Raw genomic sequence first — 18,658 nt, 5'->3', positions numbered from 1 at the left:
TTGAAAAGTAGTGAAGCTTCAGTGACCTTAACAAACTGCCTGCTTCACATTTCAGACTTATTTTCCTGTCCTGTTTTGTTTTACTTCAAATAAAATGTTATTGCTTTGGCTTTACATTATTGCTAAAAAGTGACTGCCATACTCTGACAGCCTTTGTACTGGAACAAAAACTATGATAGATGTAACTGGGATAACTCAAGAATGGTTTTAGAAATCATGTTCAGTAGGGAAGACTCCTTCCATTCATAGCTGTGGCTGAAAGGACTGGTGAAATAAGTCCCCTTGATTTGCAAGTAAAACCGAATAAACAATTACTAGTAATGATACACAAGTACTAGTGCATTAGGGGCTATAACATTGTAATAATTTGATATACCGGACAGGTTTCTACTTGAAACAGAGGACTTTATTACAGAGAATTTTTCAGAAGCTACATGCTTGATCTAGGTCCTCGACTAGAAAGCCATGCGCTGTCCCCCTGCCCTGGATTATCCATGCTTAGGGCTCATTAGTTGGAGTCGCCAAGAACAGTCATGTGACTCCCTGATAGACAATAGGGAAGACTGTACCTTCAATTACTACAAACATGAAAGCGATATTACAAAAAAATCTCTTTACGGCACAGTTCTCGTTTGAGAGCACATCAATTTTCCAGGACTGAACGACAGCGGAGTTGCTGGAGATTTAATCATATCTGCCTGAAGGTAAGAAACAAAACTGAGTAATAAGGAGCAAAAAAGAAATGGACAGGAAACAGTTTAGGTCAAGCCAAACTTCCTCAAGCTTCCCCCCATCCTGACTGTGAACTCACATCTTTCCCTTGTTTCTCTCCAATGCCCCCTCATGCCCTTTCTGAGCTCACCTTGTCTATTCTTGCTCCCTTGGGCCTTTTCCCATTAAACTGACAGCCATCCAACTTCTCTTACTGGTCCTGGTGCGAGCTGCTCTTATTAATGAATCCCTCTCCTCTGGTAATGTGCTTCCCCCTTTCAAATCTGCTAACATCACTATCCATGCATGCCTCAAAACCTCAGCACAGAAAGTCCAGTGTTCAGGACAGTTCAATTTTCCTGAGGTGTCCAAAAACAGGCATTAGGCTCCTCATTAGCATAGGCAAGGGACCCTAATGCCTGTTGTAGGTGGCTGTACATCCCAGACATTTTTATGACTCTTGACATGTCCTTGGAGATGCAGGATATGGTCTTGTAAAGTTATTCATTTTTGTCCCTGTTTTCCACTTGGAAAGGGGGCATAATGAAGTGCAATTTTTCCAATTGAGCAAAACATGTTTTGAGTTATTCTGGAGGGAAAGCTACATGCTGCCCTAACCATATATTCTATGTTTTCTCCTCAAATTCTCACCACTTGTATATCCTCTATTTTAATCACTCCACCATTGGCAGCCATGTCTTCAGCTGCCAAGGATCAGTGTTCTGGAATTCCATCCCTAAACCTCTATGCCTCTCTACCCCTCTCTCTTCCTTTAAGATACTTTTTAAAATCTACCCCTTTGACCAAGCTTTTGGTCATCTGACCTAATATTTGCTTAAGTGGGTCTGACAGCATCTGTGGAGAAAAAAGCAGAGTTAACATTTTAAGTCCTTATGGCTCTACTTCAGAGCAGAGTCATACAGACTTGAAATGTTAACTCTGTTTCTCTCTCCACAGATGCTGTCAGATTTCCAGCATCTGCAGTATTTTGCTTTTATTTCCTTATGTGGCTTGGTGTCAAAATTTGTTTTGTTACACTAAAGGGCCCTGGACTGTTTTACACCATTAAGATGGCATATAAAAACAACCCCTTGGTGTTTTTGATAGTTTGGCACATGATTGACAGTGCATGATAGTGTAAATAATAATAGTTGACAAATTATTAGGCTTCTTTATATAATTGTGATGCCTAAAGAATAACATTAATCTAAGCTCCAATGTTGCACCAGTGGCACAGATACATGAGTGAAGATCACAGTGATGGTGAAAAGGAGGTACAGAGTTTGGCACTGATACGTTATGCCAACAAAGAACTATGAATGTGGGTTGATAGAGGATAGTGGCAGGGTGAACGTCCCCTAAGCTGACTATTCTTCTTGAATCATATGGAATTTTACTGGTCCTGCTTTCACAGGAAATTGGGACAACATCAGTTCCATATTTAGGAATCTATATCCACTAGACACTGAATGATGATCTAGTTATGTTGAATGAGCAGTTGTCTGCCAGTGACGCTACATGGTATTTGCCATGGCAACTTCAGTTGCAAAGGCTATAGGTATAGCAGCATCTCTGATTGCCAATAGAACCCTTTAAGTTCTGCAGGGGTTGTCTCAATCTGAGTCACCATGGTAATTTGGGGTCAATATGTTAGCGATGGTTGTGTGCCATCTTGCAGTCCTGCAGAAATAACAGTAGGATTCACCATCAAGTTGTGAACCTGCAGCTATTCCAGTGAAAGTGACTCTTGGCATTGGTTGCAAACCCACCATGTACTCCATGGGATTTGCCAGCTGGGTCAATGTTACCACCCACTAATGCTACTTCATCCACAGGCAGGCACTTAACAGGAGAGCACCTGCACAAGCAAAACTTACTATTCTCAAGGGCCAGGCACCGCCAAAAAATATTAAATATATATGATGTAGTGAATATCTAGTTCAGGATGAAAGAGTTACAGAGTATCTCAGTCTGCTATGTCTCTGCAGACCAAATCTGCCCAAATCAAATATGCCTATTAGCTTCACTCAGCCTTGCCTGAAAATCTTCAGTTGTAATTAATGAGAAAATTTATAACCTCTGCAACATTTACAAAAGACTTTTACTGTGTCAAGAAATTGCCTGAGAAAATCATCATAGGTTTAGTTCTGAACAATCCAAGCTAAATCTGTTTCTAAACATTTTTACAGCTGTAGCCGTGAAAAATAATCATTAGGTGCTTTTGCAGAAGACGATCTAGTATCTAACAAAAGGAATATTTTGCAGTAGCAATGGAATTATGAATTAAATAATTATTTTCATGCAATTTTATATGCTGTTTGAATTCCCCGACACTGACTGAGAGCTTCAGTACTTTTCTTTGTGTTCTGGGACCCCCTTCTGAGGAGGTGTGCAAGAGTAACTTGCAGTGAGTTTTCCTCACGCTTCTCTCCTTTTGTGTTTGGAATTGATTGTCAAGTACCTTTTCTTGACTCAATGAGACTAGGGGCAGAATCGTCCCAGATTTGGGAAAAAGAATGTTTTACCTGCGGCCACAATGACGGCTTTTCACGCCATATTGTCCCAGTCCTGCCTTATTAATCATGCATTCCCAGGAAACGTGCCATTTCAATGGCGGGCGGCTTCCAACTCGCCTGCATACATTTGGCTGCCTCATCATGCTGGTTGCCATATTTAAAGTGCAGCCTTACGCGCACCTCTGTGTTTCGAGCCCAGGACTGCTGCAAAGAGACATGGCCCTGAAAGGCAAGAAGACTGCAGACTCCCCCAGTTTAGTGATGCGTCCCTTGAGCGCCTTTTGGATGCCGTGGAGGCTCGCCATGATGTCCTCTACCCTCGCTCTGGCTGCAGGAGGGGCAGCAACATCACTAATCCAGGAAGGGAGGCAGTAGCAGCAGTGGTCAGTGCCAACGTTCTGCAAAAGAGGACAGCCACCCGGTGCCAAATGATGATGAATGAGCTCCTCTGTTCCACCAGGGTAAGTCACTTATTATTCTCAACCCACACACTCACAAACCCACAAGGATCTCACACCTCAAGGGACAACACCACTAACTCACACACACACACCCTCATATCTCCATCAGACTCATATCCTCTGGAACTCACGTCCTCATCTGGCCCATGGCTCCGCTCACCGCACAAACATTCCGCACAGTGCCATGAGTCCTGCTCACACATTCTCCATCTGTTTTCATGCATGACAAGCCTGCTCACATCAGCAGGGAGAGGTCCCAGACTGGGGGTGGAGTGGCCCACATTAGGCTCCTCACTTGCTTTGAGAAGCGTGCCATTGCACTGACTGGTGAGGATGTGGACCATGCCTGCGGCAATGGTGAAGCTACCTATTATTTTGTTTGTTCTGTGACTCATGGGGGTTGAATTTTATGGAGCCTGCAAGGGTGGGAAACATGGCGTGTGGGGTGACTGAATTGGGCAGGAGCTGAAATTTCAATTTCTCGCTGGCGATTGAGATGCAGCAGTGAAGTCGGCAGCGTGTTCGTGGTGTGTGGGCCTCACGTTGTCCTGTGGCAGGTTTCCGCCAATAATACACTTAATACCATGTCATTAATTGGGAAGCACACCAAATTCAGTCCTACCTTCAAGATTAAGTCAGAGGCGCACAGGAAAGCTGTTCCTCCTGTTTTCCGACAGCTCAAAGGTGGCATGCACCAGATGAGGTTGTTCAATATTTGGATTTGAGGTGAGGTTTTGTCTTTGTCTTACTTGGCAGCACAGGGCACGTTAGCAGGGGAAGGTACCGGAAAGGGCCAGGCGGGGGTGGAGATTGGGAGTTTATGATGCTTGGGCCCTCAAATGGCCCAACAGCTGGGCTGGCAAGAAGTTGGCGCTTATGCTCGGATCCTTAAGAGGCAGCACAGCAAGGCATTGGCACTTTTAGGGAGAGGAGGACGTGAGCGAAGGAGGCAAGGTTCCAGCCCATAGGGCAGGGTCTTTCATTGCAGTCGTCTGGTCTATGTGTTCAAGGGAGGCAGCTGCACCATACATACTGGGTGTACAGTCATGGAAGGGGTGTCAATCTTGAATCAGGGCAGGTCCAGTGTCAGGGTCAGAGTGTTCGTGTCCATCAATTTGGTTGCTAAAAAATTGCTGCCTTGCTGGAGATCAGGTGCCGCTGGGAATCCTTTACTCAACAGGAGGTCAGATTGTTATGGGAGGAGGTTGATGTAGGATGGGAGGTGTTCTGGGTGTAGTCCATGGGAGGGTCATGCACTCCCATTGGTCAACTGCAGCTGCTTGAAGAATGAAGGCTATGCCAACAGAGATGCTCAGATCATTGCCTGCCTTCTTCATGCAGTTCACTTTGTGGATCTCATACATCCAATCTTCTTGCAACCTCAGGTGGTGGAGTAGAGGATTTGCCAGAGGAGGGCCTTGGTCGCACAACATGGGCTACATGGCATCTCACATCCTACATGGCCAGAGCCAGGACCAGCCAATGGGAAGGGGCACCAGGAGGAATTCGACCAGTGCTGTCTTCATCGCTGAAGAGCATTGACACGTCACCACATGTTCAGAGCGTGCACTTACTTTCAGATGTCTGAGGAAGGGCAAGAGTTGTAGCTGAGTTGTCGTGAAGAAGTAACATTACTTGATCTGATATACAGCCACCAGTTTAGGCACTGCGTAAATTATGTGTTTTGTTTTATTGGACATGAGTGGGCTGCAGCTAGGCTGGGGGAATGAAAGTTCAGAGACAAGGTAGCATACAAGTTCTGCTACAGGAGACTGAGATGAGGACTTCAATGGGGCAGTGTGCAGGAGAACATTGATGGACATGCAGACTGAGAGGCTTGATGCATTGGCAGACCTTGTCGCTGTCAAGGAGCATGGGGGAGTCTGTCTCAAACTTGGCACAGTGCCCATCCTATCCACCTTGGAAGTGGTGACCAACTTCATGAGAACACTTGTGGGCTCAGCCATTACACAGCTTCTGGTAACCTGTGCCTCGACCTCTAATGCAGCACAGGCAGAAGCTGTTCAATGTCTCAGTGCTGCAGTGGAAGCTCTGACTGAGGTCGTGAGATCTATGCTTGTTGCCATGCAGGCTCAGACTACTGTCATCATTGTTACAGATATCAGTGTTCAAAGCAGGGGGTCTAACAGCAGTCCATTAAGTTTTCCTCCAATAGATGTGAGAGTAAGTGTGAGTGTAAGTGTGTGAGAATAAGTGTGAGAGTATGTGTGAGCGTGAAGGTGTGTGAGGGCATGAGAGTGAGTGAGTTGAGTGAGTGTTTGTGAGACAGAGTGTGAGTGAGTGTGTGAGAGCAAGTGAGTGAGAGTGAGTGAGTATGAGAGAGAGTGAGTGCGAGTATGAGTAATTGGGAGTATGTGTGTGAGAGTGAGTGTGAGAGTGAATGAGTGTCAGAGTGAGTGAATTAAGTGAGTGTGTGAGAGTGAGAGCATGTGAGAGAGTGAGAGTGTGCAAGAGTGAGTGAGTGTGAGTGACTGTGTTTGAGAGTGTGAGTGACTGTAGGAGTGAGTGTGTGAGTGAATGTGAATGTGTGCGTGCATGTGAGAGTGAGTGACTAAATTTTGTGCGTGTGAGTAACAGTGAGTGCGTGTGAGAGAGTGTGTAAGAGCATGTGAGAACGAGTGAGTGTGAGTGAGTCAGTGATGTCTGAGGATAAGTCAGTGTGTGAGTGAGAGTGAAAAATTAGAATAAGTGTTTGAGTGAGTGAGATGTGTGAGTGAGTGAGTGCAAGAGTGAGTGTGTGAGGCTGACTGAGTGTGTGAGGCTGACTGAGTGTGTGAGGCTGACTGAGTGTGTGAGGCTGACTGAGTGTGTGAGGCTGACTGAGTGTGTGAGGCTGACTGAGTGTGTGAGGCTGACTGAGTGTGTGAGGCTGACTGAGTGTGTGTGAGGCTGACTGAGTGTGTGTGAGGCTGACTGAGTGTGTGTGAGGCTGACTGAGTGTGTGTGAGGCTGACTGAGTGTGTGTGAGGCTGACTGAGTGTGTGTGAGGCTGACTGAGTGTGTGTGAGGCTGACTGAGTGTGTGTGAGGCTGACTGAGTGTGTGTGAGGCTGACTGAGTGTGTGTGAGGCTGACTGAGTGTGTGTGAGGCTGACTGAGTGTGTGTGAGAGTGACTGAGTGTGTGTGAGAGTCAGTGTGTGTGAGAATGTGTAATTGTGAGAGAGTGTGTGTGAGAGTCAGTGTGCGAGAGTGTCAGAGTGAGTTTGTGTGACTGAGTGCATGCGAGGGAGAATGAATGTGAAAGTGTGAGTGTGTGTGAGTGTATATGAGAGTGAGTGAGATTGTGTGTGAGTGCTTGTGAGGGAGAGTGAATGTGAAAGTGTGTGAATGAGTATGTGCGAATGAGTGAATGTGTGAATGAGTGATGTGTGAGAGTAAGTGAGTGAGTGTGAGAGTGAGTGAGTGTGTGAGAATGTGTGTGTGAGAGAGTGAGTGTGAGAATGTGTGAGAGTGAGTGTGTGAGAGTAAGTGTACGTGAGAATGAGTGTGTGAGAGTAAGTGTACGTGAGAATGAGTGTGTGAGAGTAAGTGTACGTGAGAATGAGTGTGTGAGAGTAAGTGTACGTGAGAATGAGTGTGTGTGAATAAGTGAGTGAGTGAATGTGTGTGAGAATAAGGGAGTGAGTGAGTGTGTGAATGAGCGTGAGAGTGAATGAGTGCGAGAGTGAGTATGTGTGAGAGAAATTGAGTGAGCATGAGAGCGAGTGAGTCTGCCTGTGAGTGAATGTGAGAGTGAGTGAGTCTGCCTGTCAGTGAGTGTGAGAATGTGTGAGAGTGAGTGAATGTGTGAGAGGGAGTGTGTGTTAGAATGAGTGAGTGTGTATGTGAGAAAGTGAACATGTGAGTGAGTGTGTTTGAAAGTAAGTGAGTGTGAGTGAATGAGTGTGTCAGTGACAGTGTGAGAGCGAGTGAGAGTGAGTGAGTGTGAGAGTGTGTGTTGGAGTAAGGGAGTGTGAGGGTGAGAGAGAGTGGGCGAGTGAGTGTGTGTGTCATTTTGTGTGTGAGTGTGAGAATGTTTGCATGAGAGTCGGTGTGCGAGTGAGTGAGTCTTTGTGAACGAGACTGAATGTGTATATGTGTGAGTTAGTGTGAGAGTGACTGTGTGAGAGTAAATGTGTGTTTAAGAGTAAGTGCGTGAAAGGGTGATTGTGTGAAAGAGTGTGCGAGTGTGAGACTAAGTATGCGAGTGAGTTTGTGAGAGTGTGTGAAAATGAGCGTGAGTGTGTGTGAGACAGTGTGAATGAGTGAGGGTGAGTGAGCGTGAGGGTGAGTGAGTGTGTGAGAGAGTGCATTAGTCATTGTGTGTGAGAGTGAGTGAGTGTGATTGTGAGCGAATGTGAGAGTCATTGTTTGTTAGAGTGTGTGAATGAATGTGAGTGTTTGTGTGAGAGTGAGCGAGTGTGCAAGAGAGTGAGGGTGAAAGTGAGTGTATGTGTGAGTGTATGTATGTGAATGAGTTAGTGTGTGAGAGAGTGCGTGTGAAAGTATGAGTGAATGTGTGAGACAGTGGGTGTGTGTGAGACAGTGGGTGTGTGTGAGACAGTGAGTGTGTGTGAGACAGTGAGTGTGAGGGTGATTGTGAGTGAGTGTGTGCGAGAGTAAGTGAGTTTGTGTGAAAATGAGTGTGTGAGTGTCTGTGAGAGTGTCTGTGAGAGTGAGTGTCTGTGAGAGTGAGTGTCTGTGAGAGTGAGTGTCTGTGAGAGTGAGTGTCTGTGAGAGTGAGTGAGTGTGAGGGTTAATGATATTGTGTGAGAGTGAGTGAGTGTGTGTGTCAGAGTGAATGTGTGATTGGGTGAATGTGTGTAAGAGTAAGTGAATGAGTATCAGAGTGAGTGAGAGTGAGTTTGTGTGAGAGTAAGCGAGTGAGAGTGAAAGAGTGTGTCAGAGTGAGTGATTGTGAGGGTTAATGAGTATGTGTGAGAGAGAGTGTGAAAGTGAGTGTGTGATTGGGTGAATGTGTGAGAGTAAGCGACTGTGAGAGTGACTGAGTGTAAGGGGTAGTGAGTGTGAGATTGAGTGTGTGTGAGTCAGTGAATGTGTATGAAAGTAAGTGAATCATAGTGAGAATGAATATGTGAGAGAGTGAGTGATTGAGTGTGAAAGTGACTGAGTGTAAGAGTGCACGAGAGTGTGTGTATGAGAGTGTGAGAGCGAGTGAGCATGTGAATGAGTGTGTGAGTGAGTATGTGTGAGGGTGAGTGAGTGTGTGAGAGGGGGAATGTGAGAGTGAGTGAGTGTTTGAATGAGTGTGTGCGAGCGTGAGTGAGTGTGTGCAGGCGAGTGTGTGTGTGAGACAGTGAGTGGGTATGAGAGTGCGTGAGTGTGAGTAACTGAGTGAGTGTAAGCTTGAGTGAGTGCATGTGTATGTGTGTTTGTGAGCAAATGAGTGTGTGAGTGAATGATTGTGTGTGTGAACGAGTGTGTAATAACGACTGAGTGTGAGTGAGTGTATGTAAGAGTGAGTGAGTGGGCTGCATTTTACCTGCCTTCGCTGGGTGCGTTTTCAGGGGGGGACAGGTAAAATAGGGCGGGAGCCCACATAGGGCGGGAGCCCACCCACCACCTCCCCACCCACCCCCGAGCTCACATCCATAATATGAGGGGTAAGTGGGCGCTGAAATTTGACAGCCTGCCTGCCATATTTAAACAGATAATTAAGGGTCAATTATGTTTGTTACCAGGCTAATTGGCCCTAATAATACACTGCCCATGCCATAAAATGTTTGGCATGTGTAGTTGGGCGGGAGTGGGCAGCCTGATTTTTTATATAATCTCTTCAAAGGACGGGAAGGGGTGGGTGGTGTTCTATCTTCAGGAGTTGCCCTTTGTCGATTGATGGATATATCCTGATGATAGAACCCGCCTTTTCTTCCTACCCGCCTGCAACCTTAAACCCACCACCCCAATCCCCCTCCCTAACCAGCCCAATCCCTCCCAGTCCAAGGCCCTGGACTTAAGTATTGCTGAAAAATATTTTTTCTGTTGAAGCTTTTCATCTTGCACTCATCAGGACAATTCACAAGAAAATAACAATGTTGGGGGAAACAGCAACTTTATACTGTATGAGAAGAGAGTGCTGATTGGTTGGCAAGTGGACTCTGATTGGTAGTGGCTTTGCCATGGAGTATGCACTATTTGATGGTGACTGACCAATGCCAAGCATTGTTTGAAATTTAAACCTAGTAGTTTGACTCTGATTGGTCAAGACATTGGCCTGAGGAATGAGTCAGTGAATGGCTATCACTTATTTTGTTTAGCTGAAACAGGCGCACTGTGTGAGCATGTTCTTTCTGTCTGCAAAGAACAGGGCCCTGTGTGTTAATATATGTAGCTTCCAACCTGAACCTAACGTGATGACTTTGGAGGTCAGTGCTGGCATCACATGATTTCCCCTCCCCCAGACCCCACCTCCAATGCCATCCTCAAAGGGGCAGAGAAGACCCGGCTATTGACTTTGTGGTAGACTCCATTGAAATGCTTTCACCCAGTTATTCTTTTAGGATTTCTTTAAAACATTTTTAAGTCATTTAAGTTTGTTCTTTTTAATCTGTAGGGAATTCAAGCAATTTGTTTATAATTACTTGGCAATATGTGCCTGGCAATGCACTCTGATCAATGTAGACATCAAATACTTCTTTATTGTGTGACTTTGCTCTGAGCAGACCATACGTCCAGGCTGACCATGACCATGTCCTGAGCAACCCAAGCCAAGAAATAACTATAATAGACACTGTGTGGGGAAAATATCCCAGTGAGCTTCATTGCCCGAAGGAATGTTATTTTGTATTTCACTCTGAACTAACCTATACTTCTTGTGAATGTCTCTGTGATTTATGATGCCTAGCACATGCATGATCCTCTGCTAAATATATACAGGCACAATGTGAAGAAACACGTATTTCCCATGATCTTATTTTTACTCGGAAGACTCCTTGTGAATATTACAGATGAAATTCTTGAGTCTGAGAGTTAGAGACATGGAGTCTAGTCAAAATGTGATACAAAAAATGTATTTTTTCATGCCACGATTATAATCCCAGTTAAAAGACAGAGTTACACCATAGAATCTTAGAAACTTACAACACAGAGGGAGGTCATTCTGTGTTGGCCCTTTGAAAGAGCTATGTACTTCGTCCTAATCTCAGGCTCTTTCCCCATGGGCCTGCAACTTTCCTCCCTTCAAGTATTTATCCGATTCCCTTTTGAAAGTTACTATTGAATCTGCTTCCTCCACTGTTTAGGTAGTGCATTCCTGATCATAATAACTCACTGCGTAAAAAATGTTCTGCTCATCTCTGGACCTTTTGCTGATTACCTTAAGCCTGTGTCCTCTGGTTATCAGCTCTTCTGTCACTGGAAGCAGTTTCTCCTTGTTTACTCCATCAAAATTCTTCATTAATGATTCCGTTAATTCTCCCTTTAACCTTCTCTGATCTAAAGACCACAATCCAGTGGCTTAATATTTAAAAAGTAAATAAAGTAAATAATGAAACCTGTATCTTTTCAATTGTATCTTCTTTGAGGAGCATTATAACCAAGATAAATATTAACAGAAGCAAGGGATGGATAACATTTGCAGGAAGAAAGCCATTTCTGAATAGCCTCAGGAGGCAGTTGTGTCACCTGATTGGTTTATAAAATTCATGCATTTCAGAATCTTATGGTTTATAAAAACTCAGGGAAATCCTTTTATATCTTCCCCTTTTAGCTGTTGTCAGGAGAATGCGAGCCATCTATTTCAAGGCTCTCTCCAAAATTACACTGGATACAATGATGGCAAGGAGATTGAGGAAAGTTTTATTTTGCAATTTTCACCCCTTTTTGGGTGGCACTGCATCGGGTTCGAAACATAAGCCAGCGACATTATTCTGGGCAGTGTAAGGGAAGCACTTAATTGTACCCCAATAAACCTGGAAGTATTTGATACTGAGGGAAAAGCTGTATCATCATCCAACCCAGTATAACTTCATCTTAAAATAATAAAGGTTTAACAAATTAACATATGGAAACACAGGTCTAATCTTATTGGGCAGGATTGTCCCATGAGCTTTGTGTCATCGACACCGAAACCAAATATGGGTCCTGAGTCCGCACTTTCTGGGATCCAGACCTGGGGAGTTGGTTTTCCCAGAGGAGCTTCCTATTAGTCGCCTCCAAGCTCGTGTCATATTAAGGGTGGCAGGCGGGCTCCCGATACTGCTAACCCAATCACAGGGCTGACAGCATGAGATCCTCGGCAGCTCCACTGAGAGAGGTGAGTGATGCTGAGGTAGATAGGGGGATGTGAAGGCACCCCAAAATAGAGGAGCCCTCGAAAGGGTGAAAATAGTTCAATTTTTTAGACGGGCCAAGCTGCCAGGCCCCTCTGACAGTGGGGGGGAATCCCCTTGGCAATATTTGGGCCTCTATAGGGGGAGTAGATTCTGGCTCCGAGGGCTCTCTGGCCTGCTGCAGGGAGTCTGCCTAAATTAAGCTGACGCCCAATGCTCACAGTGGATGGGCCGTCCAGCCACTGGCAAAATGCCGGTGAACATTCTAAATGTCTCCTACTTGGACCATAAATATGCAGATTTGCTGCCTGATGCAATGCAGCCAACATTTAATCCACATTCCAGCTCGCCTCAGGGAAATAACCCCAGCGGAGAGAATGCTATTCTCCTGACCCTCCCCCACCCCCACTCCTGCCAGCTTTGAGCTGGAAAAAATACTACCCATTGTTATTCTCTTTAATTATCCATCCAAAAATGACCACAATAGCACACAATGCTATGCTGCCTAACATAGCCTTAAATTATTTTTGGTAATTCTTCTTATTAGCACTTCAGACTTCCAGGGCCTGTCAAATGTCATCAGCAGCATGGCACCAATTTTGACCTTGCTGCTATGGTCACAGCTGCATAACCTAATAACTGTCGCACCATCAAATTAGCACCTATTAATTCTGTGGAGTCTAAAAATACCTTGGCAGGGATAAGAGCCTGGTCCCACAAAAGTACTGCAAACTGAAGTTGGTCCCTGCATCACCCATGCCACCCTACCCTACAATACCCACCCACTAAGCCTATTTTGAGCACATAGTTCGGGAGGTATAAATGAGCTCTGGTCCCCGGGCATCCTGATGTTGCATTCAGGCATCAAGCAGGCAACACGGCTGTTCTGCTCAATTCAAGGCTGTTGTGGGTAGCAGTGGAAGATCCCCCTGTGAGCCATACTGATATCAATTCAATTATACCATATAGAAACTAGGAGCAGGAGTAGGCCATTCAGCCCTTCGAGCCTGCTCTGCCATTCATTATGATCATGGCTGATCATCCAACTCCACAGCTAGCTCCCACTTTCTCCCCATATGTACCCATGCAGTTACAATCATAGGGATCAGATAGGAAGAACCATTGGTTTATATTAAATTGTACTTATGCAATCATCATGCATGTAGATTATCAATTGAGCAGGGAGGAGACCTGGTGGGTAGGAGGGCCGTGGACAGAATTTTTTGCTGAACGGGTAGGCGTGTGCCTGACCCACTCGAGAGTAAAATAGTGTGTGTTGATGTCGGGCAAGCGTCCTGAAGTCATTGCGCACCTGTGCGATATTTCGGTCGCTGGATGCGTGCGGGATTCACAGCCGCACCCGCCATCAATTATGAGGCCAATTAAGGCCAATTAAGGCCATTAAAAAGGCAATTAGATTTTACGTTGCCCATGAGATTTCGCACTTGTCGCACAGGCAAAACGGGCAGGCAGGCAGCCGACAATTTCACAAACCTCACCCGAGGTCAGGATAAAAAGGGTCAGCAGCATTGCCAGTGTGAGGAGTAAGGAGTTTTGGAGTTAGTTTGCTGCCAGTTGCTTATTTGTACTCAGCAGCCTCATCTCTGTTTGGGGCTTCATTCTTCACTTTTCCAGGCTTCATTTCAGGATTCATTGGTGTCTCCAAGGCATCCAGAGGATTCAGACCATGTGGACCCTTTCAGGGATCAGACACCCTTCCGTTGCCCTGGTAATGGGGATTGTGGTCTCCACTGGTGGCACCTCCTCTGAGGAGGAAGAGAGGGGCAGAAGGGGGAGGATGCTAGGTGTCCCAAAGCAGCTTCCAGGCGAGTGACCAGAGGGAGGAGAGGCACGGGCACAAGGGGCGCAGGACCAGCAGGAAGTCCAAGGTGGAAGGGGCCACAGAAGATGCCACTATCCTGCTGCCAGGGTTAACCGGCAGCAATGCAGCTACCTCAATATGTCTGAGGTGCAGTGCCGAAGGAGACTCCGCCTCTCAAGGGAGACAGTGATCTCCATTTGTCAGACGATTGGGCCTGAGATCAGCTCCAAATGTGTGGGTGGACACCTCATGCCAGTGGCACTGAAGGTCACAGTGACCCTCACTTTCTATGCCTTCTGCTCTTTCCAGGGGTCAGTGGGGGATCTGTGTGGAGTCTCCCAATCAGATGTCTACTGTTGCGTCAAGCTGGTGACAGAAGCTTTGTTCAGGTGTTTACTGACCTTTATTCTTTACAGTATGGAGGAGGCCAGCCATGGCTCCACAAGGGCGGTGATAGAGAGAACCCTAGGTTTTCTCAAGATGCACTTCCAATGCCTGGACTGTTCAGGAGTGCACTACAATACCCCAGAGTGGGTGTCATTGATAGTGATTGCATGCTGCGCTTTCCACAATTGGACCCACTGCAGGAAAAGGATCTTGACGCTGCTCCACAGGCCACAGAGGTGGTAGTAGTAGTGATCCAGTAGTGAGTCAGAAGAGGAGCACGGTGAGGAGAACACTGCGGGCATGGAGGCAGACCTCTGTATCCTTCAGGGAGGCAGGGACACCAGGCACACCTTGATCCAATGCTCCTTCAGCTAGGCTGCCAAAAATCTGCTTCCACCACATGCCAGGTCTGCCGCTTCCATCCCGGATGTCTGAAATGACCCTTTCATTTGCACCCAAAGTCCACTCAGTATTTGTGCAATAAAGTACCGAGCCACTCACGTCCAGCAATACATACTGGTGCACCCTGCACCTAAAGTAAAGGTGAAGCATACTCAGCCCATCAAAACCAAAGCAAATTTACTGTTATTGTTACATTGAATGCATGACCATTACTAGTGTTGATGTCCACACCAGCAGACATATAAAGCAAACATAAATGAACAGAAAATCACCCATGAACTGTCCCTCTGGTGCTCATGGTGCTTTTATAACTTATGTTTCCGAGCGCTACGTCTTGGTGCCCCTCCCCCTCCATCACTGCCAAAGACATCGGAAACAGCCTGCTGACTCCACTGTCCTGTTGGCCTAGATGGCTTTGGCAGTCGTCCTCTAGCCCATGGAGCCTGTGCTGGCCCCGACTGGGAGGGAGCGGCCAGTGCCAGGGCTGGCATCTCCGCTTTCATCATAGCCTCATCAGATGCAGCGGTTACTGGCGGAGGAGCTGCTGCCGTCATCTACAGCACACTGAGAGGAACCCACAGAGACGACAGGCAGCTCGTGCGCCAACGTGTGGTCGCTTCGGACCTCCCTGCTCACCATTGATGGATGGGCACCTCACTGGGATACTGGGTGCTTCAATCATTTCCCACACTGGCACTGACCACCTGAGCTTAGTGCCTGTGTGGGGGCTTGCAGATTCGAGCACTACCCCAGGAACTCCTGATTCTGTCCCTGGAGCTGTCTCTCCATGGGAGTTGCCACCCTCTCAATGGAGGAGGCAGTGCGCTTGGCCATGAAGGTCAACGCAATGCTGATGCTCCACATGGACTCCTCCTCAATAGAGACCATGGCGCACATGCTCTCATGGATTTTCGCCAGATCCTCCTGCAGATCTCGCTGGACATCCAACATCTGCTGCCAAATGGATGATGCGAAGCTCATCATCAACCTTCGAATGAGCATTGTCCTGGTCCCCAGCAGTCCTCTGACTGCTGGTACCCTGGGCACTCTCTGCCTCCGCCTGAACCTCAAGCGAGTGTGAAGTGCCCTTGCCAATGTGCACCGACATTCTAGTCGCCAATCTAATGCCCACCAAGGTGCTGGTGCCTGGTTCAGGGAGTGAGTGTGACGCAGGTGCAAATGAAGCCCATTGGTCCTCCAGTGTCAGGGGTGGCTCTTCAGGGTCCAGAGAGGGAATGTGTGCTGACGAATCTAAGGGGGAGCAACAATATGTCATTAGTTAAAGTCATCACACTGTCCCTGTCCGTGCCAGGCACCCTGGTGAGACAATGGAGATCTGTATCATGGTCCACCGTCTTTCAGTGATCAGTGGGGAATCCAGGTTCGAGGCTCCCATCAATGAAGAGACTACACTAGAACGGTTGCACAATCCAAAAGCCTCACTTCTGTGTGCTGCACTCTTACCTCCGTCTGGCACCCCTGCCTCTCCACGCCACGTTGCATGTGGAGTGTGCCGGCTCTTTAGCTCTAGGGTGTCTGCTCGAATCTTGTGAGCAGCAGCAGGTTGGGCTGCCCTCCGCCTGTCTGCACCCCCTCTGAATGGTTATGGCTCATCTTCTCCTGAAACAACAGAGGACCATTGATTAGTCCACTCTCTACCTGCAGCCCCATTGCAGCCTGGCCAACCCCAGCTGAGGAACACCTCGCAGGGCACATCTGAGTTGTAGCCCTGGAGCTGGAGGGCACTCAGTCCAAGCAGCTAGGGCTCACCCCCTTGGCCAGCTCCGGCGTCACTGACAGTTGACACTCAGACTCTAGCACCCCTGAGGTCCACAGAAGGGACAGCCAGATCTTAAAACTTCTGCACACTGACCCATGGCAATACGGTACTCACCGTTCCTGAGCGCAGCAGGTCATTGAACCTCTCCTGGCACTGCAACCATGTGCGCTGCACCACGTCATGGCTGCTAACCAGTGCTGCAACCTCCTCCCATGCCCTCCTTGTGAGATGTGGTGGCCTCCTCCCCCCATCTCTGGAGACAAGGGTGTCCCTCCTGGCAGCCACCTCCTCCAGGAGTATAGCGAGGCATTCATCAGAGAAGCGGGAGGCCGAGTGCCTGCCTGACTTTCCCTCCCCACTGTCGTGTCCAGCCGCACTTGATTCCATAACTTGATTACTGAAAATGCAGAAGAGCCTTCAAGGGGCTGCCTGTGCCTTTTTTAAACTGGCCGCCGGGTTGCCATTGGAGCCAATGGCTGACAAGCCCCCCCCCCCCCCACAACCCCACCTGCCCCTTACTGACCATTGGGGAGTTGCATTTCATGCTGGATGGGCCTTAATTGGGCTGATTGAGGGCAGCGGCCCATTTCCTGGCTGATCCCGGGCATGCAATCGCGCCTGCCCGCTGATCTGAAAACTCTGCCCCATGTTTCAAAGTGTTTGTTTTAATACTTCATAAGTATCTCCAATTTAGTAGCAGATTTGTATTAAGGTGCAGTCGACCGGGAGTGAGCCTTGTTTATTGAATCGCTGGGTGGAGTCTTCCAGTTCCGTTACCCGCGGGAAGACAAAAGTTTGGCGTAAGACTAAAAATCAGTTTCCCATCATCAGGATGAATTTTTGGAATTCTGTTCTCGGGATATTATAGGCAGGTCAAGCCTCCTGACGAACAATGTCGGGAAACCCTTTAGCATGCATTAACATGTCATGCATGCTCATTAAAATGCTACCTCGCCCGAATAAAGATTCCCCCCACCAAATTAATTTCTGACTACCGGTGAGCTTAGAATGTTAATTTTTACAGCTATACATAAATGGCGTGCACCTGGCAAGGTAGACTCTTACTATGATTAACGGCGAGTTGCCGCTGCATTGACCACTTTACGGAGCATATGTAAATGGAAGCCCATGCTTGAGACTGGGTGGTGACAGTGCAAATTGCATGGAGGATGACCAAGGAAGGAAGGGTTAGGGGAGAAGAGTGGAGCAGTGGCTGGGCAAAGGCAGAAGGGATAGTGCAAGCTGTCTGTGTGTCCTTTAAATATGGCATCCGGACCTTGGAACCCATGATGTAACGATAAGGATGGCGACTTCCTGACTGCCCCCACTGCAAGAACTGGCGAGCTCCTCGCGAATACATATTTAATAAGCTGACCAGCGCAAAATTGTCCTGCTCCCGAGTGGAGATGCCTCCTACTTTTGCACCTGCCACTGAACTTAGGCTTCAGAGTGGAAGATTTTGCCCGCTGCTTATTTCCCCTTCAAATGTGACTATTAATATAAAATGCCACTTCTGCTCTTGTGCTTTCATTCACTTAAACTTTCAGTTCCCTTCAGCTCTCCCGAAATGGCTAAACCTTCCCCATCCCATCCTCCCATTTCCTGCTTCATGGCTTTATACACGCAGATCATATAGAATCTGGGAAACACATGGTCGCCTGGCAAGCAATAGAAGCTTTTCCTCTTTGCCTCTTTGTTAAAAGTCAAACTCAGTATTAAAGAAACCAGCAGACTGTAGAATATGATGTGGGTTGTAATTTGCAAGATAATGCACAAGAGAATATCCTCATTAATTGCAGTGAAATGCCTCTTCCTTATTTCAGAAATCTGATACATGAAAGCAATTTAGTTTATTATCTTTTTTAGGTCTAAAGTGCTGAAAAAGATAATAAATGTCCTCTTCAAAAATCCAACCAAGTGTAGAAAAACCTAGGGTGAGAAATTGGGATCATTTATGGCTGTTTTTTGGCTGCTTCAAATACTTTTAGTTGTCAAAATGGCCTCTGTGGCAAATGCACACATATGTGGGACATTTTGCACGGGTGCCATATTGGTGCAGGTTTTAGAGCACGCAGTCAACGACCACCAGATGCTCATTATTGACAACATTCAATACACCCTTTGGATATAACAAATTCCTGTGTCTGCCTTTTGGCCTTAAAGTGAGCCATGATAAGTTCCAGCAGAAAGTAGAGGAGACATATAAAGGATGCAATGGAGCAGTGGCATCGCCGATGATATCCAGATCAGTGGTGTGGATGAATAGGACTATGACCACCATCTACACT

The 18,658-nt window shown here is 46.9% G+C and overlaps 1 protein-coding gene across 1 annotated transcript in view; it reads right to left on the bottom strand.

Moving 5' to 3' along the window:
* Positions 1 to 389: 389 nt before the first annotated feature.
* Positions 390 to 18,658, bottom strand: part of LOC121275463 (mast/stem cell growth factor receptor Kit-like) — a 127,631-nt gene continuing 109,362 nt past the window's right edge. The window contains exon 10 of the mRNA XM_041183072.1: positions 390 to 698. Within this exon, the coding sequence (XP_041039006.1) occupies positions 685 to 698 (14 nt within the window). The 3' untranslated portion in view covers positions 390 to 684. The remainder of the gene's footprint in view (positions 699 to 18,658) is intronic.

The sequence above is a fragment of the Carcharodon carcharias genome, chromosome 1 (genome assembly GCF_017639515.1).
Source record: "Carcharodon carcharias isolate sCarCar2 chromosome 1, sCarCar2.pri, whole genome shotgun sequence".
Classification (NCBI taxonomy): Eukaryota; Metazoa; Chordata; class Chondrichthyes; order Lamniformes; family Lamnidae; genus Carcharodon; species Carcharodon carcharias.
Note: the sequence above shows the minus strand (reverse complement) of the source record. Positions and strands in the feature narration are given on the sequence as shown.